The following is a 24,595-nucleotide window of genomic DNA, read 5'->3' on the forward strand; positions in this document are numbered from 1 at the left end:
CTTTCAGCGTCACCACGCGCATATAAAAGGCAAATTTAGCGTCCCTTTAATCAGTTCTTCGTAAGTTTTGATTAGCCTTGGTGAACTTTCGCCCTTTCGTTTTCTCAACCTCTGGCACAAGCGGGACCGATATGTGAGTACCTTTGTAACTTTGTTTTTCCCTCTCCAGTCTTTTCAGTGTTGGGCGACAATATACAAACAAATATTGCAATGATCTGTATAGATTTAAGATTTAAAGGCCAAATTCGTGCCAATTTGCGAGTCAGTCAGCCCATCATTTAGATAGAACAATGGGCTGTTTATCAGTCATCAAAACTCTTTTAATTTGTTTCCAAACTTTTGTTCTGTTTCACTTGTATTGTTAATCTCGTTATAGACTTTAGAGCCCAGTATTTAACATGCGATTCTTTGATCATGTATTCCGCGGCTTTTCGTTAGATTGATAGAACTTCGTTGTATTGTTGTTTCAGTTTACGATCGATCGTTCGATAGATTGATTGACTGTCAGAATAATCGTTATTTTCGTCATTGCTTGTGGTTCGTGGTCGATTGCCTTTCAAGAATAAAGATTCGTGCAAACAGTCAACTTTGGGTTGTCATTTCGATCAGTAAAATAGTCCCAAACACCTCGCTAACCGCGTTTTGGAGCGACACGCCCTTGAACTTGAGAATTTAGATTTTGGTCGCCGTAAACGCTACAGCACATCACACACAATTGCTGGACTCGTCGAGCCATACGAGCAGCTATAGCCAACGCGAGTATACACGAGTCAGAAGACCCACACAAGCGGGGAAAGCGAGGTGAGGTGCAGATTATGCGGCAAGGCTCCAGAGAACGTGGCTCATATCTTGTCAGGATGCAGTGCGCTGGCCCAGAGCAAGTATCTCTCCAGACACGACGCTGCACTGAAGGTACTGTTTTACGAACTGTTATATGATGAGGGAGTTATAGACGAGATACCACCCTGGTACTCACCCGACAAGCCGAAGCCCGTGTATGAGTCAGAGAATGTTAAAGCTTATTGGGATGTCCCCATATATGCTGATCAACAAGAGATCAGATGCAATAGGGTGGATGCACGCATTGTAAATAATATGTGCTAGAGAGTTCTGCCGCTGGAAATGAGCTGCCCGTGGGTTAACAATCGGACAAGAAAGGATAAAGAGAAGACACTGAAGTACGGACCCCTTCGCTGGGAACTAATGCAGCAGTTCCCAGGCTACGAGGTGAAGCAATATAAAATCATTATGGATGCCCTCGGGGGGTGGTCACGGGAGCTGGATGTCATGATGCGCGAGCTGGTGGGAGGCAGAAGCACAGACGTACTGCGAAAGATGCAGAGGGCAGTGGTCTCAGGCACGCTGAATATTGCCCGGACTTTCAAGGTGGCAGTTTGAGTTCCTGTTAGAAGGAGGACCGTAGACACAACGGAAAAGCTTTTAAGGATTTGTCAATGTACATTTAGTTTTTAATCCATGGCTCACAGGCTACGGTTTTCGCCCTGTGCTGCCCGATTAGAATGTAGCATTCAGTTGATTTCTCTACGATAATAATAATAACCTTTATTTATATAGCGCTCATACCCTGACGGACAGAAGAGCTCGCTCGAGTTTTAACGTCCGGGAGGAGAAACTGTCGCTGGAGTGTAAAGTGTCTGTAGATTCCGCTTACATTTGCAGAAATTGCCTGTCGACTTTAAAGAAACGAAGGGCTCTTCTGAGGCTTACTGTACTTTGCGAAACCAAACCAAACCAAACCAAACCAAACCAAACCAAACCAAACTAAACGAAACCAAACAAAACGAAACCAAACAAAACGAGACCAAACAAAACGAAACCAAACAAAACGAAACCAAACGAAACCAAACAAAACGAAACCAAACAAAACGAGACCAAATAAAACGAAACCAAACAAAACGAAACCAAACGAAACAAAACAAAACGAAACAAAACAAAACGAAACCAAACAAAATGAAACCAAACAAAACGAAACCAAAACAAAACGAAATCAAACAAAACGAAACCAAACAAAACGAAACCAAACAAAATGAAACCAAACAAAACGCAATATATGATTTAAAAATCTTTCTTACCCCGCTGGATCTCTGAAGAAACCTCTTTTCCGTTCTCACCCCCTCTATCGAAGTTTTCTACTGTAAGAAGGAAAATGGCATGAGATTGAGGGCACTACACAAGTGGCAGTAATCCTTTCCTGCCGAGGGAGAATGCGTGACGCTTTCGATATCTGGTCACATGTTCTACTTTTGGCGGGAAACTTGTAGGCGCTGCCAAGTCAAGGCAACATGGCGATAAAGTTGCCACCGTTTGGGTTGCTTGAGCGCACGAAGAGAAGTTCGGCGTTCAGTGATTTCCCTCAGTTTTCGTGGAGCGATCTTACTGACAAGGAGGAGATCGGCAGAGGAAGTTTTGGGTGTGTGTTCACTGCGAAAAGAAGTGATGGAGAGTCATTCGCTGTAAAGCAACTTCTCCGACAACACGCGGAGCGGGAGACACCTTTATTTTTAAAGGAAGCTCGAATCCTGAAATCGCTGCGCCACTGCACTTTGTGAAACGAAACCAAACCAAACCAAATCAAACCAAACCAAACCAAACGAGATCAAACGAAACCAAACCGAAACTAGCCGAAAGAAATTGAAACATAACCTATGTTGTTACCTTGTTATCAATTTCTTTTTCAAGTGCTGGGAAGCCTGTACCTCACTAGGGAGGAAATAATTCGCCAAGTTCGCGAGCTTCCGAAAGCTCCTACATAATGTGCGCTTTAGCGGAATCATTGTTTCAAATTCCTATGTTTACTTTTTGCTCGTATATTATCCATTTAGCGAATCGTGGGGAGGTTAAGAAGTATATGTGGATCTGACCTTTTTTGTGAATGAATTGTGAAAGTTTGCGACTACAACCTACCCAAAAAGACTTATAATCTTTGTAATCAGTCTTTTATTAATACTTAAGACAAACAGTAACAAAACGGATCATAGCATCAACAATTGCAACCTCAAGCATGACGTTTACGCCAAACGGAAGAAACTGATTTCAATGTAGATTAAGCCTGTAGGAAAAATATCTCCTAAAAAGTGTAAAAACGGCTAAATCTAGACAGAAAATGGTTGAATTTTTACCGTTTGACGTAAAGGTCATGTTTTGCTACTTCTTTGGTGATGAATACATTAAATAGGCATTCCGCGGTTACACGTATCCTGGCTTAAACAAATGGTATCGGGGTACCGGGAATATACCTTCAATCTTTATTGTTAACAGTAATAGCAAAACGTAAATAACTGTTCTGCCAGGATGTCGCGGCCTGTCGGCCTCAAGTGTTTGACATCCTGAAACAACTGTACTATTTCCACAACTTTTGGTCTGTTCGCAGGACAACACGTGACACACTCGTTCAGAATTCTTTCCATTTCCCACCAGACTGTTGACTGTAACTTGCTATACTTAACAGACCAAGCAGGCAACATGTTTTTCCTTAATTTGCGGGCCACCTCGTTTTTTAAACTGTCAAGCTTTTTTTGCGGAAGCTGATCAAGTTCATATAGATAGGGACATTCTAAATCTGGATTTAAAAGCAAAAAAATTATCATACCGAGTGCCCAAACATCATAAGCCTTTCACTGAACAAGAGACATGGGTTCACCCTCGGAAGCGGACAACTCAGGTGCCATATAAACAATAGTTCCTCGGTCCACGTTTGTGGTTCTTGTGTGACACATTGTCTCAGTCTGCTATAAAGCTGCTCTGCTTCCTCCAAAGTCAACAAGTTTGCATGTAATTGGATTTCTGGCCCAAGCTTCTTCAACTTCTCTCTCGTCATCAAAATGGTAATGTTGATTAGAAATTAACACAATTCCTGGCTTCAAATCTCTGTGAGAAAAGCTCTGATCGTGCAAATACTGTAAACCGAGAGCTGTGTCCTCTGCGATCTTGATGTGTAAACAGGCGAAAGATGATACTATTTCTTCCTTGGTAGAAATGTAATCTAAATAATCTTGCAGAGAGCTTACCCGACCTTCCAGGCCAAAAGGCGCAAAATCAAAAAGCAGATACTCTAGCATCATGGCAAGAGGGTTTTCACAAACAGCTTTCATTTCGACGATATATTTGTGGCGCAGCGATTTCAGGATTCGAGCTTCCTTCAAAAATAAACGTGTCTCCCGCTCCGGGTGTTGTCGGAGAAGTTTCTTTACAACGACTGACTCTCCATCACTTCTTTTCGCAGTGAACACACACCCAAAACTTCCTCGGCCGATCTCCTCCTTATCAGTAAGATCACTCCAGGAAAATTGAGGGAAATCATTAAACGCCGAACTTCTCTTCGTACGCTCAAGCAACCCAAACAATGGCAAGTTTAACGCCATGCTGCCTTGACTTGGCAGCACGTACAAGTTTTTCGCCAAAAGTAGAACATGTCACCGGATATCGAAAGCGACACGCATTCTTCCTTGGCAGGAAAGGGGATGAGTACGGAAGAGAGGTTTCTTCAGAGATCCAGCGGGGTAAGAACGATTAAAAAAATAAAGTTTTTTAAAATTGTTTAGATTGAATCATATCTTGCGTTTTGTTTGGTTTCGTTTTGTTTGGTTTCGTTTTGTTTTGTTTCGTTTTGTTTGGTTTCGTTTTGTTTGGTTTCGTTTTGTTTGGTTTCGTTTTGTTTGGTTTCGTTTTGTTTGGTTTCGTTTGGTTTCGTTTTGTTTGGTTTCGTTTTGTTTGGTTTCGTTGTGTTGGTTTCGTTTTGTTTGGTTTGGTTTCGTTTGGTTTCGTTTGGTTTGGTTTGGTTTGGTTTGGTTTGGTTTGATTTCGTTTGTTTTTGTTTGGTTTGGTTTGGTTTGTTTTGATTTCGTTTGGTTTCGTTTCGCGAAGTACAGTGAGCCCTCTTCTGACGAATCTTTGTATTGTAAACTCCACGATTGAAAGACTATTAGGCTTTTGTACATTATGCTAGCATTTTTTCGAGCATTTTAGTGAGGCAAAAGCATTGAGCATTATTCGAGCATTTTAGTGGCATTTTCCCGGAAAATTATTTTTTTGCGAGAAAATAAAATAGAAATTAACTTTTTTCAGTCCCGCTTTTAATTTACGAAAAAACCTAATACAGCTGAGTGGAGCTGGAGACTGAGGACAAGTCAGCGGTTTTACTTTTCGAGACTCAAAAGGCGGCCATGTTTGTTTTCTTCGTGACCCGTGTAAGTTACACGGGTCACGAAGAAAACATAAACTTGTATACGTTGTCGTTGCTTGCAACACTTGTACGTAAGTGTAAACTTTCAAATAAATTTAAAAAAATGTTTGTGTAATGAGCATTATCCGAGCATTTTAGTTACTTTTTTAGGGGAGACCGAGCATTTTAGTGGGAAAAACGGAGCATTAAGGTGGAGCATTTTAGTGAGGAAACAAAAGCATAATGTACGAAAGCCTAAAGACTATCAGCTCGAAATCCTCTTCTTCTTCCGTTTTCCTGTCACTCGTCAAAGCGAATGCTACTCCTCGTTCAACTATCACGTTTGAAGCGGTGAAATCATAATTATTTTACTACTGCCACGTGGATGGGAGAGCAGCTCATCGGTGACGATTGGGGCTGCATAAAAGATTGTCGGAAACAGGATAATTAGTATTGTAATGATCAAAATTATCTGCCGGAAATCGAGTGTCACGATCTGTCCGCTCCGATAAATCAGTTTGTTTATCTTTATTGGAAGAACTTTAAAGCCAATCAAATTACGTTTTGATCAAGGTGTGTTCATGAGATAATAATATTGTTCTGTCTGCGTTTTGAAAATAAATTCTGGGAGAGAACAGTGACAGTGTGGGCCCCTCACTAGTTCCCCACAAGATTAATGATTTCCCGTATCCAGTGGGAAGACTTGCATACACGTCTTTTCCTTCAAAAAGGGCTTGGAGACATTTTTCTTGCGCGGTATAGAGTGAAGCAATTTTGAAAACGTCGCAAACACTCTAAATTGCTCGATGAAAAGTAGTCACATTGAACGCCATTTTGAAAATCAGAATGAGTTCAGATAAACCACGAAAATGTTGGTCAGCGGAAACCAGTTATTTAATTTATGCAAAGTTATTCTCACACACGGTAAATCACAGACGCTCCCTCCCCGACTTTTTCGAGGGGATGTGGCGGCTGTACACAGGCTAAGTTATTTTAAAACCTTGAGTGTTGGTCTGGCCGGGGCTTGAACCCTGGACATCTCGCACAACAGTACGGCGCTCAACCAATTGAGCTAACCGGAAGGCCTTACAGCATGCTGACCTATTTCTGCTCTTTCCTCGGCTGACCCCTTGATGTATTTTCCTCGCTTTGTACTTTTGTTTTCTAGCACAGTGATTTCTTTTGTTAGTTCTTCGGTTTCTCTTGCAGTGAGGTTTACAACGTCTATTCTATCTTCTTTCAGTGCTTGTAGAGGGGTTTTCGGTGCCTTTTGAAAATAATTTAAAATAGGCATCTCTGAAATAAAACTGATCAAGGAAAACTTTCGAACAATAGGAAATAAGGTTCGCTCAAACCTACTGACACAGTCGTGAATTGCGCCAAGACGTGAAAAGACGGGGGGAACGTCCTCAGAGAATGTTATTTCGCAATTAGTCTGTGAATGTATTCAGCCAGGCGTTAACGACATTAAAACGAGCGAGATTCAAGAATTTTGAATTATTCAAACTTTAAAGACAAATGGAAATTGTCTTCAAGCCCCTGATTGCTTGCCGAGGTTGGCATGTTTATGGTAAAACTGTCTGGCCAAACCCAAAGAAAGGTCAGAGATTGTATGGCCAAAGAGAAGGAGACGGAGACGCACTTCTTGTTGATCAGCACGCTGTCGGCTGGATGATGAAGAGCAAAGAAAAACTTGTAGCTGATGTTGTCGGCCACGTTCCACAAGAAATATCACGTTTTATGTACTTTTTTCTACATCACGGTGGCAGCGTCGATGCAACAGTCGCGGATAAAAGATACAGGCCTTCTCCAATTGCAAAGGGAGTGCTTGAGATAGTCCTCCGAGCTACGTTTAAAATTGAAGATAGCAAGCGGTTTCTTCTTCTTCGTCTCTAAGAGCTTATTCAAAAGAACTATGAGCTTCTTGATCTATCACCTCGGTCCCCGACAGCTACAGATGAAGAACGACACGCTAGCGACAATGAAGAGGACCTTTCAATTGTGTTGATTGATGATGATGAATTACTATCATAAAACTGGGCTAGGGTCGAAGATTAAAATATAAACTGCAAAATGGAATTTATCGATGTTTTTGTCTTTCATGTCTTTCTTTGTGTTTCTTAAAAGAAAAAAATATTTTCCTTTCCAGTGATAAAAAGAACGACTGAGCAAAGCCGCCTAATCCGAATTCTAGTCATATCATGTATATTGGCGTTGATTATGTGATGACGTCGCCCAGATAGTAATAGGGAGCTTAAGCAATCACGACGACGAACGGAGGACGACGACCGGAAGTAGCAAGAACGTCACTACGTAAGCGCGAACCAAGAATTCCGTCGTCGTCTTGTCGTCGACGACTTGAGAAGGACCTGTTTCACGTCGTCGTGAACTTCCAAACTTCAAAGCAGTTTTTCTCATCAAAAGGTGCGGGTTTATTGTCAGTTTTTAGACAGTCTATGGCCGGTTGGAGTTTTTATTCGCTTCTTCGTTTGATTTAAACCACCCTGTTCGGTTTTCTAAGCAAATAAAATTCGAAAACCCACCAACTCATATTCCTTCCTCCGCACACAGACGTCAAGTCAAGCGGTGAAAGCGGCCACGTAAATTTATTTGAGTATATTTTATGAAAGAGTGCTGTTTATTATTTTTATTGAATGAAAAGTTTTAAATGGCAGTGTAATACACCTCTGCGTTCGGTCAAAAGTTGTGTATGGAACTGCCGGATTATTGCTACTTAAAAATTTTGCGTGTTGCTGTTCTTCAATCGAGACGCTTTAAACAACAAAGAATTCTTCAGATCGGTGTGTTAACATGAGCTTGAATACCTGTCAGGTTTTCCGAATCTATTTTCAAAATGTTTGATATAGATTTACAGCCATAAAAATTATTCCGACAAAATCACACGGGAAAAAATAGTATTCTTGGGTGAAGCGCGACGACTGCTATCTGTGCCGATCGCTAGCTAGCATTGATTAAATTGACAGACTTACGTCGTTTGCTCGCCAAAGGAAGGAGCATCAAAGGTAGAACATATCAGGCTAAAGCATGTTGAAAATCAGACAAACCTTGTGCAAAATACGTTTGTTTATATCAGCAACACTTAGAACTGAATTTAAATCTCAAACAACTTGCGTAAAATTTAATATTTTAAACTTTTTCGATGCGTAAATTATTGTAAATAAAGCTAAAGCTTAATAGTTCCTTGGACTGTTGATGTTCAAGAATTGAATAACCTACTCTCGAACTTTCGATACATATGTGGAAATTTGATCCATGAGTGAGAAGAAGGTTTTGGACGTCTATGAACGATGTCATTTCTTAAACTGACGAAGCAAGAATAAACAAAAATTTCAGACGTCGTCGTCCTTGAGCAACTTCACTGCTTAAGTTTCATTTTCCCGCTAAAAACGACGTCCTCGTTCCAGACCCTCCGCGATTACTTGACGTCGTCGTCGTCCCTTTCGTCGTGGTTGCTCAAGCTCCCTAATAGCGAGCTTAAGGTGGCTCGTACCGGTTTTCGTCTTTTTAATGGTTTGTAACTTTGAAAGAATACAACAAAAAGACTGACCAAGGCCAGTTGAACACTTTTACGGAGTTGAATTATATAATCATTGGTTATCCAAAAATAGGTGTCATTTCGTCACTAGCAGTTTCCATAGCAACGTTTTCATAGGCTTATTCTGACCCATTTTTTAGCTTGTGGCTTAAATAATTCGAAAACGAACCCGGTGACCCCATGATCTTTTTCAGTGATTGCTTTTGGCACTTGAAAAGGAATATGCACAAATATTTTTAAAAAATTCTACGGAGCGGAATTTCAGAAAATCTAGAAAAAAGGCAATTTTCAGACATCGCAAATTTCCTTCCGTAGAATTTTCTAGTTTTTTTTCTGATGATTCTTTTCGACGTTATTATCATATTGGAACAATAAAAAGAAGGGGTCACCGGACTTGTTTTCATGCAATAGCTTTCGTGAGTTTAGCAATTTTCACGCGCGTTCTCGTGCATTTAAAAATCTGGATTCTATAAGATCGACATTTGCTCATGATCTGTTATAGCTACCGCTGACAATTGCGTGTGCTCGCGCGCTCGCCTACGATCTGATGTTTACAGACGTTTACTGCTAATTAAGAAAATCATTAAACAGCTGTCAAAGAGAACCTCCCGGGCTCATCTTAAAAATTCTACACACGACTTCTGGCTATATTATATTATTTTCCTTTAAGTTTCAAAGTCTTCTTCCACTTCAGGTAGATTATCCTTCATTTGAGTTCTTCTTTTTTCGCCGTCGCAAGATTTCATATCGGTTGTTTATTTCTTCTAAATGTGAAGTGAAGCAACCTTTACTTCTCCGAAAATCGTCTTCTTTATCTTAGTTTCTATCTCCTGCATTCACAGTAGCCGCTCAACACATCAAATACAAGCTCTTAGGTAAACTTCTCACAAAAGTAGAAAAAATTCCACGCACCGCCATCTTTGTTTTGAATTTTCATCTTTTGATCTCGCGCTTCTTTCGCACGTTTCTCTCGCGCGGGTCACGCGAGAGTGACCTGTTCCCCGCGCGAGGAAACTGGTACGAGCCACCTTAAGATCCGACGACGGCAAACATCTGGCACGGTAAGCGGAAGTGAAGTTACCGCCAGAATTACTTCCGTTTGCCGTCGTTGTGAGGTTTCCCGCCGTAGCGGCCTTGTCTGTGACGTGAAGAAAGCCATTTTGCCGTCGCGGCTAAAACGTGAGTAAACCTTAGCAAAATAACGCCATTTTAACTTACTTTGGGCGAAAATTGTTGGCAATTTTAACAGTTTACTGTTATGAGAGGATGTCTGTGAAATGGCTGAGCAAAAATAAACGATTTGTTTATGGAAATTTTAAATAATTCGTTTGCCTTTCTCATAAATAGTCCGTCACTAAAACTAGCTCGATGTCAATCAAGCAACCCAGTAAGTTTTACAATCTCACCATTTCTCTTTATTTCGATGGAAAATTCGTAGACTAGTTCGGACATAAATTGATGGCCATGATATTATTCCAGGAGTCTTTTCTGGAGTCTAACCGACCACCGTGAACTATGGTTCATCTGAGAAAATTTTCATAGTCAACAGTTTCGGTAATGTTTTTCAGCCATAAAAAACGTCCTTGATTAAGCGTGAAAAGTTTACTTCAGGAAATTGGTTTAACATTTATCATCATGATAAGATTATACCTGTATTATGCTGCTTTGCATACATGTCTATGCGGTGATTCAGACTTTTCCTGTGTTTAAAAAGGTCACTTGCGAGTACCAACGAGGGTACGCTATCTTCTCAACAAAAGAGAAGGGAATTCAATTCTATCACACAGAGTCCCTTGTTCACATGTATACGAATCAAGTAGCCCCATTACGTCTGCGAGAATAGGTATGTCCCTTTTTCGGTAACGAATTTCTGCCAAGCACTCACTTCCGTCGAGTCCTTCTTAGTCAAAATGTTTGAATTCTGGTAGGGATAATCGAGATTAATTGAAATGCTGGCATCATTCAACAGTAAAAATTCATCTTCTGAATGTCACCATCATCGAGGCTTACGATCGACAATCCACGAACCTTTCTATAGGTAGCCATTGCTTTTCCTAAGCTTTGAAGAGGAAAGCGAGTCAAGCCGCTGTCGCGCGCTTTATCTTAAGCCTATTTTTCGTGCCATTGCGACTGCGATCTCTCTCCAAGCCCCCTCGACCAAGTCTGCCGTCCCAGATGTCTGCCGTCGTCGGATCTTAAGCTTGTTAATTTTAAAGTTTTATACTATACTGTAAAAATTTCGGACGGTTTTATTTTCGGACACTACTTTTGTCCGAAATTAAAATCGTTCGAAATTTTTTGCAACATTTGACTCACGAATAATATTGAAGAGAGACAAGATACCTTGTTGCCGTCCATTTTCATTACCATCGTCCATCCACCGTCCCCGCAGCCGTCCAGGTTAGTCATGTGACAGTAAACGTTCAACTTCCCATGATCCACTAGAAGTTGATAAGCTCCATTCTCTTTTGATCTAAAGTAAAGCCCACGTGTTAATTTATTTATTAGTTTAGTTTTGATTGCGTGGAGTAATAAGAGTAACAGCTATGTTCCTATGAACTGGTTGGTAAGGCCGCACGGGAAAATATTTGGCTCGAGTCATAGTTTAGGGACCGAGCGTCGTTCTTTCTACGAGTTAATTATTTGTTTCATAGATATAATAATATAGTGGTAGCGTCGGACTGGAAAATATTTGGCTCCAGATTATGGCGAAGGGACCGAGCGTCGTCCCTTCTCAATTTTTTTCCTTTTTTCAAATAAATCACAGCGCAGGACTGTGTGGCTTCCTCCAATCCTAGTAATGGTAAGTATTTGATATGTTTTCACAAAGCATAAGTATCCATTATTTCGTAACAAAGCTTCTCAAGGTCTCCTTGGTAAACCTGATATCTGGGAAATGATTAACAAATTTACAAAATGGGTAAAGGGGCTCGCACAGGAAAATTGGACAGATTCATTTAGCTTACGAGAAAATACATCATGGTTGTAGGTTATTTTAGCTAAATGCATTACATGGCTCGTTCTTTCTTTAATGGTAACAATTTTCTTCTAAACGTCAATTTTGGGTTTAATTATTTTCATAGAAACAAAATATTTTGCAAGAAAAAAGTATCTCTCTTTTGTAAAAGAACAGATGCAATGTTACACCACTGGCTAGCGTTTTTCTAACCTAACCCTTACCCTAAGCTTAAAAAAATGATCAATTTTGATGTACCTTCGACTTTTGTAGATTTCTGAACACGAATGAAACAGACCTGTAATAAGATGAAGTACAGAATTACAAAGGCATTTCACATATTGTTAAAGTATATTTAACAATTATTCCACCAGCGCGCGTTGGATATGGGTGATAGATAGCCAACGAGGCGTATAGCGCCGAGTTGGCTATAATCATCTCATATCCAACAAGCGCGAGTGGAATAATTGTTTTATTAAAAACGCCCCCAAGATATTAGACAAATCTTACCAAGTCTTAAATTTTTTAGCTCCCTTTTAATTTTAACCCAACGAGTACGCTTACCATATTTGTAGATTATGGTATATTGGCTCATATACCATAATGGCTAAGCCAATAAAAAGTCTTGAATTGCATTATACAATGATCCAGTTTTTAATAATTGCATAAATACCACCCCAATCTGATGATATACATGCCTGCTTAGGACATATTAAGTAGGCGTCATTAGTTCAAAACTTACGAAGAGCTGTTATTCAGAAAATGTCAACTATTTGATTGACATTATGCAGTAAAGCTTGTAGCTTGAGAAGCTATCTTAATAAATTTGTTACAATATGTTACTTATTACATAAAAAAGAAGTTGAGCGGAGCGAGGAAAGGCAAAAAAGGAACACTTTGGGTGCGCAGTGAACAAAATACTAGACAAAAGCTCGGAATGGTATTCTCAAAGCAAAATCCTCGCTATTCGTTTCAAACAAATTTTTAATTGATAATCTTCCTGCTGGCTCAATTGGATTAGATAGGATCAGCGCTCGAGCTATGTCATCATATCACTCATACTTTGAAAATTTTACCTTCGCACGTCAATCCATCTCCATGGTATCCAGGTTTACAGGTACAATTGTAGGATCCCTTGGTATTGTTACACACAGCATTTACGCTGCAGTTGTGTGATCCCTCAGCACACTCATCGATGTCTGAAAATAATTCTCCTCATTTTATCTGTCAATAGCATATGTAATAGTTTCCAACCTCATGATCGCGTAAGTTTTTTTTTTAACTTTTCTTCAGCCTTACCAAACCCAGGATATAGAAGTCCTCCCTAAACTTGTTTACGACCTTAAAATTCGGATTTCCGTGTATTTCGTCACGAACTGAGATTTGTGCGAGTTCTTGTTTGTTTTTTTTTCTTCGTATTTGTATTTGTATTTTTTTTTTTAGTATTGAAAACGTGTCATACCTTCTTCACAAGTCTGGCCCCTGAACCCATTAGAACACAGGTAGTGGTAACGTTTCTTGGTAACATCGCTTTGACAAGCGGAGTTGTTCTTGCACGGATTTTTCACATAAGCACTCTGAAGGAAAAAAAAGAAATATGAATTCTTCACGCAATAGTTAACCAAGTAACTTCTATCCTTTAAGCCTTCACCTTTCTGAAAATATAAGATTTTTGTGAGACCCCTCCTCCAAAACGCAACAACTCTAAATCAAAACTAAAACGCCGGAAAAAAAAAAAAGAATCCTTTTATTGTGAAATGCATTCAGTTATACTTACGTCTTGATTTTTGTAAGTGGTTAAGTACATTTGTACAACTTTTGTGGTCATTTTTCTCCATACTAATTTCTCTCATAATAAGTTGACGGCAAACCGACAAAATCAAGCAGCCACCAGAATAAGGAAGAACAGTAGGACTGGGATGCAATGGATAAAAGAAAAACAACAACAACAACAACAAAAACAATTTTATTGATTTTACAACAATAGAATGATATTTAATAGGTTGTGAACGTTTTTACCACGTGCTCGTGTTCTTTGTATGTAACATGCGCTACTTCATTTGTATTTGTATTTTCTAACTGCATCTTTCCCGCCTAAACTGTAATACATGGTCTGGAAAATTCTTTATTGGGACTTCAGTGATGCAAATAAGCTATCATTATGAGTTAAAGGTAAAGATAGCCCCTCACCTTAAAGTGAATATGATGCGAATTCTTGTGTTCCTTGTACTCGTTAGGATTGTTGTATTTAGAAGATGACAGTAACTCGCACCACAGTTCATCTTCAGCAGCCAAGTTTACGGAAACACACAGAGGATGGTAAAGGCATTTAAAAACACATTCAAAGTCGTCGTAGGTAATAATTCCTTCAAGTTTAGGTACATGGAGGTAGTGAAACTTGTCTAACGAAAGCAAACTCTGTCTGAACAGCTGTAGTGAAGTTTCTTTATTATCCTCGGGCTGCACGCTGACTGCTTCTGTCGGTTTAGGGGAAAAACAGATACATTGACACTTACCCGGGAAATTTGATTAGGATGCTTTGATGATAATATCACAGCTTAAGCGATGTAAGCACGTATACGAGAGGGTTTCACTAGGGTTAGCCGTCAGCCGTCAGCAGTCAGCCGTAAAACAGCAGTTTAGCCGTTAGGCGTAATACTCGACCAATCTTAACCTATAATCGTAGGAAAGTAATCCGTAAAAATACTTCTTTTAAAACAATGGAAAGAAACGAATCCTTAGCCATTAAATGGCAAAAATTTTAACCGTTAGCCTTTAAAGCCATAATTCTCCTAAAAGCATCATATATAGCGTGTATGCTGATCCAAAGAAGGAATGCGATATGTCAAATTTAGATTTGTCAACTTAACATTTTGGATTTGAGGCACGATATTGGTGGGCGCTTTTCAAAAGGGTTGTAGAGAGGTGAAATGTTTGCGCCTAATGCGAACTTTGAAACATGGAAAGAGGCAACGTGATGTATTTCAAATAAACAAAAACTACGCTGTGAAACAGAATAATGGCACAGTGTTTTAAATGCGCAATTCTTTTTTTGAAAGCTGGGAAAATTATGTTTAGTCTAAAGAATCCTCACAACGCTTTGTTTGAAAAGTTTTAAGTGCTTCTTTTTCCATTATCAGGCGTCTTCCAGATGATTCCATGAATGATTTCATTTTTCTTTCTTTATTTTCGCAAAACACCAGTTGTTTTTCGTGCCTTCCTTTGGCTTTTGGGAGGGAAAATGAAGCGTGCCTGAGCAATATTTTATTCATGAGTGCATGTGCGACTTTTGACTGTATTATTTTATCCATTCAAGACGTCCTTGCCATCTTAATTAGAATTACCTCCTGAGATGAATTTTCCTCAGAAATATCTTTATTATAAAAATAGCGAGGTGAAGTTCAAAGACAGATTAGGAATTGCTTACAAGCGGTACAAAGTGCGAACTTGATCGAACTGAGCTAATGATTCACGAATATTCCATTAAGTGCGGAAACAATGTTTTTGCTTCCTGCTTCATTTTTCGAATGCGATCGCCTGTTCTAGGTATTTATCCTCCAGGAAACATCTACAGCATTTCTAATCATTTTAGCTTTTAAAACCCCATATTCGTATTCTGTTCTGTACTTCCACCAGAGTAAGACTTAGAGGATTCATTCGCTTCATTTAATGGAAAAACCTACCAAAGTATACAAGAATCATATATTTCATAGCCACAAAATTAAAAAAAAAAATAAAGGAGAATTTCAAACTACGAAGTTCTACTTTTGCTCTGCTAAACGCTTAAGCTCTAAATTTTAATAAAGGGGACTGAAGAGAAAAGTTATTAAAACTAATAGTGAGTGCACTATGGTGGCACCAGCTAGTATGGCTGCCTGTGGGGCAGCACCTTTCAGTTTCAGTTCACTTTCATTTCACGCAGTTAAACTGAGTCTCGTAGTAAAGTAGGTGCAAGAATTTACCAATGGGTCAACCGATACATAAGACCACATATTAGAGGAGCGGTCCAACAAAGGGTGCGTCCTTTTAGCAGTTTAGGCGACAACATCCACAAATATGAACCTTTCTCTTTATACGAATCCAAAAGAATCCAATACATACTGAAAAAGATAGACTGGATGACAAAAGAAGGGGTATGAAAAACATGGAAAGCACATGTAAAACCATTAACTAATGCAGAACCATCTCTCCGTCCATGCATCCGTCCAACTATAATTGACTTGGTTAAGAAGTTTAAAGAATTGGCCTTTCAAAATGACGGTTGTTATGCTGACACGTAGCTAAAAAATATGTATGGATTCTGAAGATGAAAAACTAACAAGACATATCGCCCCAAAAAACAATAGGTATTTAGTCCAGTTGCGATATAGAAGATCACACTCCCCAACAGTTTTCTTCATGCACATTGGAGAAATAGTGGAACTAACCTTGCGATGCGACAAATGCAGTCATGATAAGGCTTAACAGCAACAGAAAACACATAGAACATAGAGTTCTCATGGTGCGAATGTGGGAATTCATGTGAATAATCTTTTAAGAGTTTGGTTAAAACTTCTGTCTAATTAAAAAGGTTCTTGTTCTCCTTTAACCAATAAAACCTGGATGACTTTGTTTTGTTTTCTTCTTGATACCAAATTCCCTTTTCATTGGTGCTTACAGGAGCTTAATTCAAAGGGTGTGATTGAATTATTCATATTACTTCACCAGTCGTCCTTACAAAAAAAGTTAATACTTAATGAATAAATTTAACGAACAATGAACATTAACACGAGTCTGAATATATCCTTTTTAAGACTTAGCAAGAAAGTAAACGGAAAGAAATTAAACTTTAGTATTTGCTGATGTGGTTAACTTTTAATTTTAAACAGGTGCCAAAACAGCCTAGAGCAGAAAATTAGACCATTTAATGTATTCTACTGAATCTCCAGGTGGCTTCATACAGTTTAAGTTTGATTATGACACGCACGTCGGCGTTGTTTTCATAGAGAATTTTTGTTTTTCTACCTTCAAGATCACTCAAAATGACCAACATATTACGATCAAGGGTCGGACCATTGTTTTTTGAAGAAACTGTTAAGTTAAATATAAAAACTTTCTTTCGTAAGCAATTTATTTTTAAAGAATGCTTTTCTCGAACAAGTAAATTCAGAAACAATAAAGAGAAGCAATTAACCCGCATTTCAGCCAAGTTTCTTACGAATGAACAACAGATTACGCTACCTACTTTTGTTTTTCGTCGGATAGCAAATGCTATGTTTTATTCCACTAACAGCTCTCGATGCTAAACTTGCTGAGGTTGAGCCACATAAATTTGAATAATAACTAATCCCTGAAACTTCAATGATACCAGTCATGGGTAAAATTACTTGTGTTACTGCCTCTTAAATAAAGGAATGCCTGTTAAACGGACACGGATGATATTGATTTCTATGGTGACTTATATCTCATTTGAAGAGATGACAGGTGTTAAAAGCGAATGTTACCAATGGTGAAACATTTGGTGGCAACAGCCAAAAAATCGATTCGGCTCATATTCTCCATATTACATCCAATCTTCAGCTTATTTAGCATAATATCATCTTACCGTCCATATTGCTGTATCACAAAAGGGGATCGCAGTCCTTAATTTGTTGCATTGCTCTCTCAATAGCAATAGAACTAGGCAGGATAGTCAACACCTCCTAGTAATGATTGTTTACAAAGCGTATCTCGGGCTCCTCTATTCCCATTTCGTTGAAATACTTTGCGTAAGAGATGTTTGTTTAAATATAAGTCTGCAACCGAACAGCGAACCAAATGTAAGCGGAATGTTGCTTGTTCAGAAACATGTTTCTCGCGTGCAGAATAATGCTAATTAATTGAAAGTGAGGTCAACTGAAATAAAACGCAAACATAAAGCATTGGACTATAAAGCACGTGGCTACAGGAACTAAGGTCGTGCGTTACATATACGAAACAGGCGCAAACAATTAGCTAACTCCGATCATAATTTAAAGCTAAGTAGTGATCAATTTCCTTCAAATGTGGTCGGGTCCAAGGCCATCAATGCATTATATGGCGAAATATTATAGAGCGTGGCTGATGCGTAATGAAAAATTTAGCATAAGGGACCGTTCATTTTTTACAAGGTAGGGGGGGTGGTGGGATTTGGGGAGTCACCAAAATAAAAACCGCCTTAAAGGGGGAGCCATCTAAAAAAAATAAGGCAAAAAGGGGGGGTCACGTAAAGTATTTTAGTAATGCCTTAAGATGGGATATATTTTACACCGAAAAAATATGCCCGTATTGGGAGAGAGGATCATGGAAAAAAAATTAAACGAGGGGGGTCATGCAACGAGGGGGGTCATGCAACTTTTTAATAAAAGTTTAAAAAATCCCACCAGTCCCCCTTACCTCGTAAAAAATGAACGGTCTCTAAGCCTGTTGTCTGGTCAGACCGGAATGTTCACGCCCACCGAGAAAGGATTGACATCTAGATTTAACCAGAAAGAAAGAAAGTAAACAAAACCATGTTGTGCCTATCTCCTTAATCTTTCCTTCCAAGATAATAAATTTAAGAAGTGAATGACTACTTCTTATAGAAGTCCGAAGCCAATCAATGCATCATATGGCGATATATTATTGAGCGTGGTTTGATATATCAGAAGGAACTCTGCGCCTCGAACTAGAGCCTCTCCTTCACCCCAAACCAAGCTTTGCACTAAACGAGGGACAAATTGTCATAGAATGTATGTCAGCAGGAGGAGAGGATATGGCTGTACGGCTAAGAACTAGGTCAACTTCGTCATTTGGCCCGGCCGGAAAAACCGATACTAGCGAAATTGCTTTCAATCCGCCTTGAACAGGCAAGAAGAGGTATAATTACTGTTTCCCGTTTTTTTGATCGTCTGCCGAGGTCACAGTGCACTCTTACTATAGACCACTTTCATAAATGGCTGCCGGATTACTATTCTTTTGTTTAAATTTAAATTAGCCCTTCTGGCCTCGCTTGAGATAATGTATTCTTTTGAATTTTGTACTAGAGGACGAGGCCAGAAGGGCTGATTTAAATTCAAACAAAAGAATATTAATCCGGCAGCCATTTGAAAGTGGTCTATAGTTTTGAACGAACGGCAGATGTCCCTATGGGGATAACGACACGCAATGCTGTTGCAGGGTTCACATCATGATCTTCTCTCTGCAATTCGTTTTATAGGTGAACGAAAATGCCAGTTTCAAGGTAATTTCTGTAATTAATCGGACAATCAATAGAGATTGAAACAGTAAGGAAGAGGAAACAAATACGATTCAATCTTTCAGCGTCGTAAAAAAATACTTACAAATTATTTAAAATCCTTACGTACCTCTACTCGAGGCAATTGTCATCTCGACCGGTTCCTTCTTACACAAAGTAAGCAACAAGTGTTTCTATAGATACTCAGTGTGGTTTCAGCGATTAACGATAAAAACACCCCTCTGAATTTCATTTCGGGTAGGTTTGACTGTAACTCGTTTTGAATATCACATACCGTCAACAGAAGAAAATGTAGTTAAAGTGTTGCTAGGGAAGTTGAAAACTGATCAACAGTAGAATACAGTAGTATTGTTGCAAGCAGAAGTTTTAATCACCGAACTAGGTTTATCTTTCGTTCTTTTTGTCCTTAAATGAGCTTTAGCAACTTAAACATAAATTTACAAAATAAAAATATGGACTCAATAAGGATCGGAGTTAAATAATTGTTTGCTCCTGTTTCCTTTATGTAACACTCGAGCTTAGTTTCTATAGCCACGTGCTTCACGGTCCTAAGTTGTATTTTTGCGGAGTTGTCGATTTCTGTGGACGCTAATTTTGAATTAGTTAGCGTTATTCCGCACCTGAGAAACATGTTACTGAACTAGCAACAATTCGCCAACATTTGGTGCGTGGTTTAGTTTAAGACTTATATTTAAACAAAGATCTCTTACGTGAAGTAATTACAGCCTCCTTTTCAACGAAATGGAAAGAGAGAAACGCTGACTCAGAGATACGTTTTGTAAACAATCATTATCAAAAGGTGTTGACTATTGACACTATTCTGCCAAGTTATATCGCTATTATGGGAGCGATGCAACAATTTCAGGACTGCAATCCGCTTTTGTGGTACAGCAATATTCACGGTAACATGATATTATATTAAACAAGCTGTAGATTGGTGTTAATTGCGAAACAATCGAGTTTGCAAGTGAATGTGCACATTTTGGAATTACTGACGGCAACGTCAAATCAGCTCATTTTATCCAACCTTAAAACTTGATGAAATCGCCCTGAATCATTTCCCCAAAAAAATCCTTTGGAGATCGAAAAGAACCACACTTCGCCTTCCAAAAGCCAGATTTTCAGTCGATCATTTTGTATAGCACATAGTCAAATAACGGGTTACTTTTAACCTATTTTTAATCTTGTGGGAAGAAAGTCGTATAGATTCAATTAGGATGTGTAAATAAGTGATCAAGAATTGCCCAAATTGCTGTCAAATTATGTACGGATGTTGTTTGTCAAGATTTGGTAGTTTTTAGCGGTCCAAGTGTTTTCAATTCGTGGCGCGACGCTGCGAGATTCGTCTGAAATTTTGAGCTTCAAGAGCGGCATTTGGGCGAAACTCAGCTTTCATCGATTTTCTCGAAAATAAATCGATATTCGGCCAAACTAAATATGCAGTGCTTTGTTTCACCATAAGGCCTACCTAACTTGAGAATATGAGCCGAATCGATTTTTGGGCTGTTGCCACCATATTTTGAAAATGTTCGATTTTTGGCCACATTTGCTCTTAATCACCAAGTACAGTTGACGAGAAACGATATTCTTAAATTACTATTTTACCCTCACTATCCTTCGTTCAAAACTAGGCACTGGAGAAACTAACCTTGAGACGCCGAGACAGAGACAGAAAACAAAAGGTATAACGGTAAAAGAGGACTGATCCAACCATTCATGGCGTAGGTTGAATTCTGAGACCGAGTTCCTCTGAGATGAGCGAGCTGATCTGTAAACATTTAGGATTTTTCCCTTTTTGATTAAAACTTTCTGTTTCTCTCCCAACCAATAAAACGTGAAGGACAATCTGTTGTTTTCTTTCTTGCAGGCTATACATTGTTATAGTGCCAACAAAACGGGGTTTTTGTCTTATTTTTGAAGTATACAATTCATTGAGGGAAAATAGATTATTCAAAACACTTTGCCAATCATCCAGAGCAGTTAATTAATAATAAATAACATCTGCCTAATAGCAGCCACAAGTCTGAAAATCAATTTCCCGAAGTTTAGCAGCACAGAAGAAAAATATACTCCCTCCAACAATTCACAGGCATTACGTAATAGGTACGGCCATGAGAGACTTATTTCTCTTCATTCCCGTTCAGAAATGAATAACGGCAAAATTAGCCTCACGACGAGACAGAGGCTGACAACATTAGGTGGAAAAACAACAAAACACCGATAAAATTCGAATTTTTCCCGACGCGCATCGGTGACTGAATAACCGAACGATATAAGAGCTGTTGTGAAAAATCTGTATTATAATTTTCCCATTTGACTAAAACTCCCTGTCTCTCTTTAAGCCGATGAAACTTAGGATTGGACCGTTTTATTTCTTCTAAACATGTTATCTTTTCTCTAAATATGACTTATTTTGTGATAGATAAACATTTTCCTTAAACCACTGGACGTCACTAAGTCTTACAAATTGTTGTACGAAATAACATATCTTAAATTTTAACTAAACAGAGATGATGTCTTTTTTCCCTGTAAAACTTTTTAATTTTTTTATTGAATTCTAAGGACCAAATTCTATGTATATATATTCGATGCGAGTTTGTAGTCTTGTATTTGCAAATACCGGGTGAAGTCTGGTTGCTGTCATTGGTTTTTTATCGTTTTCCTCTGTTTTTATAAGGAAAGCGTACCCATGACATGATTAGATAAGTTACAGCCCGTTCTAAATTACATACAGATTTTTGTCGTTGAGAAAGTGAGTGGTTTGCATTGAGGGTGCGTGAATTGTTCTAATTTTATCGATAAATCATTGACTTGTTGATCACAAGAAAAGTCTGGTATGAATTAATAATCGTCTTGGAGAAGCTCATAGTATATGAGATTCACTTCCCATGGAGTTTCTTAATAATTATTGGGCCAACGTCACGAAAATTGTTTTGACCATTTTTCTCTACATCCGCAATATCATTATGCAATGTTTGACTTATGGTAGAAAGTTCTGAATGTTAAATACAGGTTATAGTATGACCAGTTCCTCCTTTTTGGTGAGGTCCGTCACGTGAGTTAAAAAAGAAAATCTGCGAAAAAAGAAATTGACGTTAGTGCATCGCGGGGAGCTCTCGGATTGAAGTCCACGCGCCGCAGGAGCTCCATGGGTGAGGTGCCCGAAAAATATGGACTACGGAATAAGCCCAAGAGTTTGACCTTGCATAGCTGAGTTTTTTTAAAGGTGTCGAATTCAAATCATAATAAGCCGTGACTTAGAATAAGATGTGAAAGGACTGCCCGTAGCTGTATACGGGGAAATTTGCACTTTCCCTACGGCCGCAATAACTTTTGATTTGTGAAAATTATTCAATATAATACTTGCGTGGATGGCAATAATACTTGAGAAACTACTAACCAGTGAAGTGGTGGTAGGATATTAAAAGCAATGGTTACTTGAGCTTCCGTAGCTTCCTCAAGTAACCCTAATAAAGCTCGGGTTAGGGCTTTAATAGTGTCTAGTTTCGCTAACACTACGATTTGAATAAACAAAACAAAACATGTTTGGACAGAGCATATTAGGATGGAATTAAAAATAGAAGATCTAGACATTACTCAATGTAGATGCATAAGCGTTTCTGTTTTACATGTAGCTACGATCTTCGAAACAGACAGCTTTCTTCTGACACTTTGGTGTTTGTATTTGAGAGGTTGGCTATTAACGAAACGTCAATTCTTTAATAAAGCTGGCTTTTAAATGTAAAACTTGCAGATAAAACTTGGGAAAGGAACGTGATCAGTTCAATTACTTTGTAGTCCTTTAGCTACATCTACAGGTATCCAATACATGTTTTGTTTCGACCCTTTGGCTTTAATGTCTTTGTCTCCAAGATATCCATTATGTTTTGCTCTGTTACCACAAGTGTTGTGTTCACCGCTTCACTTTACCGCACCAAACCCAATCCTTGAATCACAACAATCCCTGGCCACCACTCCCTGCCAGGGACTACTGCTGCTACAGATTGTTTGGCAACCACCACCAGTAGGAAATGGTACAATAATTCGTGGAAACCACGGATGGCCACATGCCTTCTCTTTCAAGGGTTTATTTCGTTTGTTTTGTTTTTTAGGTGCAATTCCTTGGCTGGTTAGGGGCTATGATTATTGTTTTGGTTTTAGTTTTATGTTATGATCACTTTTTTAGCATAGTTTTTTTTTTTTCGTTTAGGAGCTACGAATATTGTTTTGGTTAATTTTACGGGGCTATGACTATTGTTTTGCTTTTAGTTTTATCTTGTGATTACTGTTTTCCTTTTTGTTTTTTTTTTTCGGTGCCTTCCCTTGGCTGGTTAGGGCTATAATTATTGTTTTAGTTTGTTTTACTTGGCTATGACTATTGTTTTGTTCTTATTTTTATGTTATGATTATTTTTTTGTCGGTGCCACCCCTTGGCTGGTTAGGGAATATTAATATTGTTATTACTTTTTCATACATATGGATTGGGAAGTACTGTGCAGGTGTGCACTTTGTTTGTTTTTGAGCGGGTGTGTTTAACTTTTGGGAGCTAGTGTGTTCAATGTTTGCCAGGTGGGGTTCGATTCACCAACGAAGTTAGTTGTAACCCTTGGTTTGTGGTGAACCCAGCCCTGAGGAATTGCTCTCCAGCCATGGGCTGGACAAAACTTTTTGTTCAGCAGATATTGTACCGCCCTCGCAGGAGCCTGGCCTTTCACCTCAAATATAAAAACAAACAATCCCAATCCTCGTGTTGCCAGACTGAGCAGAGGGACTCTCTGCATTGAAACCTTCCTCGTTACAATTTAGTTGTAGGAAGCCGTGAGCTAGTCAGCGCCTTCCAGTGGTCGCGATCTAAGGAAGTTAAGCGGAATTTCCCGTCGGCGATCGGTGACAGAAAAACACGAGACACCTCCCTCCGAGAAAGTAACAAATGTTTGAAAATTTCTCCTTGTTTCCCCTCATTATTCTCAGCTCTCAAATAAAAAATGGTGGAATTAACCATACGACGAAACAGATGCGACCAACCCATAATGGAAAAGGATAACAGAACACCGATGAAAATCAAATTTTTCATGACACAGATGTGCGACGTTTTGTAAAAAGTCTTTTTCAGAATTTCCTTTCCTAACTAAACCTGTCTGTCTCTATTTTAACCAATGAAGCTTAGGCTGGGTGCCACTTAGTCATCCAAATTACAACACAAGGCCATTTTTCGAGTCAGTTAATAGCTCACTTAAAAATTTAGCTTAACGAAAGACACCTTTTTCTTTCTGGAGAACCGGGAAGCTCAACTACAGTATATGCAGCATAAGCAGTAAACCACACTTTCTGACGAAGGGCTAACGCTCGAAACGTCAGCTTTTGTAATCGTTACGGTGGCCAATTTACCATTTCAACTTTGTTGATATATCCAAATTATCTCGTTACTCTCACCGAAGCAGTCCCAAAAAGTTTCTTTCGAAACTATCAGCCTTCATTTCTGTCGGTTAACCGGCGTATATAAACCACATGAGATGTTCGAAGAGGTCAAGTGTAAACTTTTAAGGAATATTGTTAGTATTAACAATAATTTTGTGCTCCATAGCTTTTTTGTATTATCCTGCGTATTGCTAGGATTTTTTTGTTAATATGTGCTTATTTATCTATGCAGTGATGATCATGATGATA

The 24,595-nt window shown here is 38.9% G+C and overlaps 2 protein-coding genes across 2 annotated transcripts; both read right to left on the bottom strand.

Moving 5' to 3' along the window:
- Positions 1-3,749: 3,749 nt before the first annotated feature.
- LOC148728874 (uncharacterized) lies at positions 3,750-4,382 on the bottom strand. Its single transcript, XM_088725049.1, has one exon. It carries the CDS (start codon positions 4,380-4,382, stop codon positions 3,750-3,752), a length of 633 nt encoding a protein of 210 aa, XP_088581175.1.
- An 8,518-nt stretch (positions 4,383-12,900) lies between these two features.
- Positions 12,901-20,839, bottom strand: LOC148728875 (uncharacterized). The gene is made up of 3 exons (XM_088725448.1): positions 20,577-20,839; positions 13,885-14,171; positions 12,901-13,271 (listed from the first exon to the last, which is right to left on the bottom strand). Exons 1-3 carry the CDS (start codon positions 20,704-20,706, stop codon positions 13,134-13,136), a joined length of 555 nt encoding a protein of 184 aa, XP_088581574.1. The 5' UTR covers positions 20,707-20,839; the 3' UTR covers positions 12,901-13,133.
- Positions 20,840-24,595: the final 3,756 nt, after the last annotated feature.

The sequence above is a fragment of the Stylophora pistillata genome, chromosome 6 (genome assembly GCF_964205215.1).
Source record: "Stylophora pistillata chromosome 6, jaStyPist1.2, whole genome shotgun sequence".
Taxonomy (NCBI): domain Eukaryota; kingdom Metazoa; phylum Cnidaria; class Anthozoa; order Scleractinia; family Pocilloporidae; genus Stylophora; species Stylophora pistillata.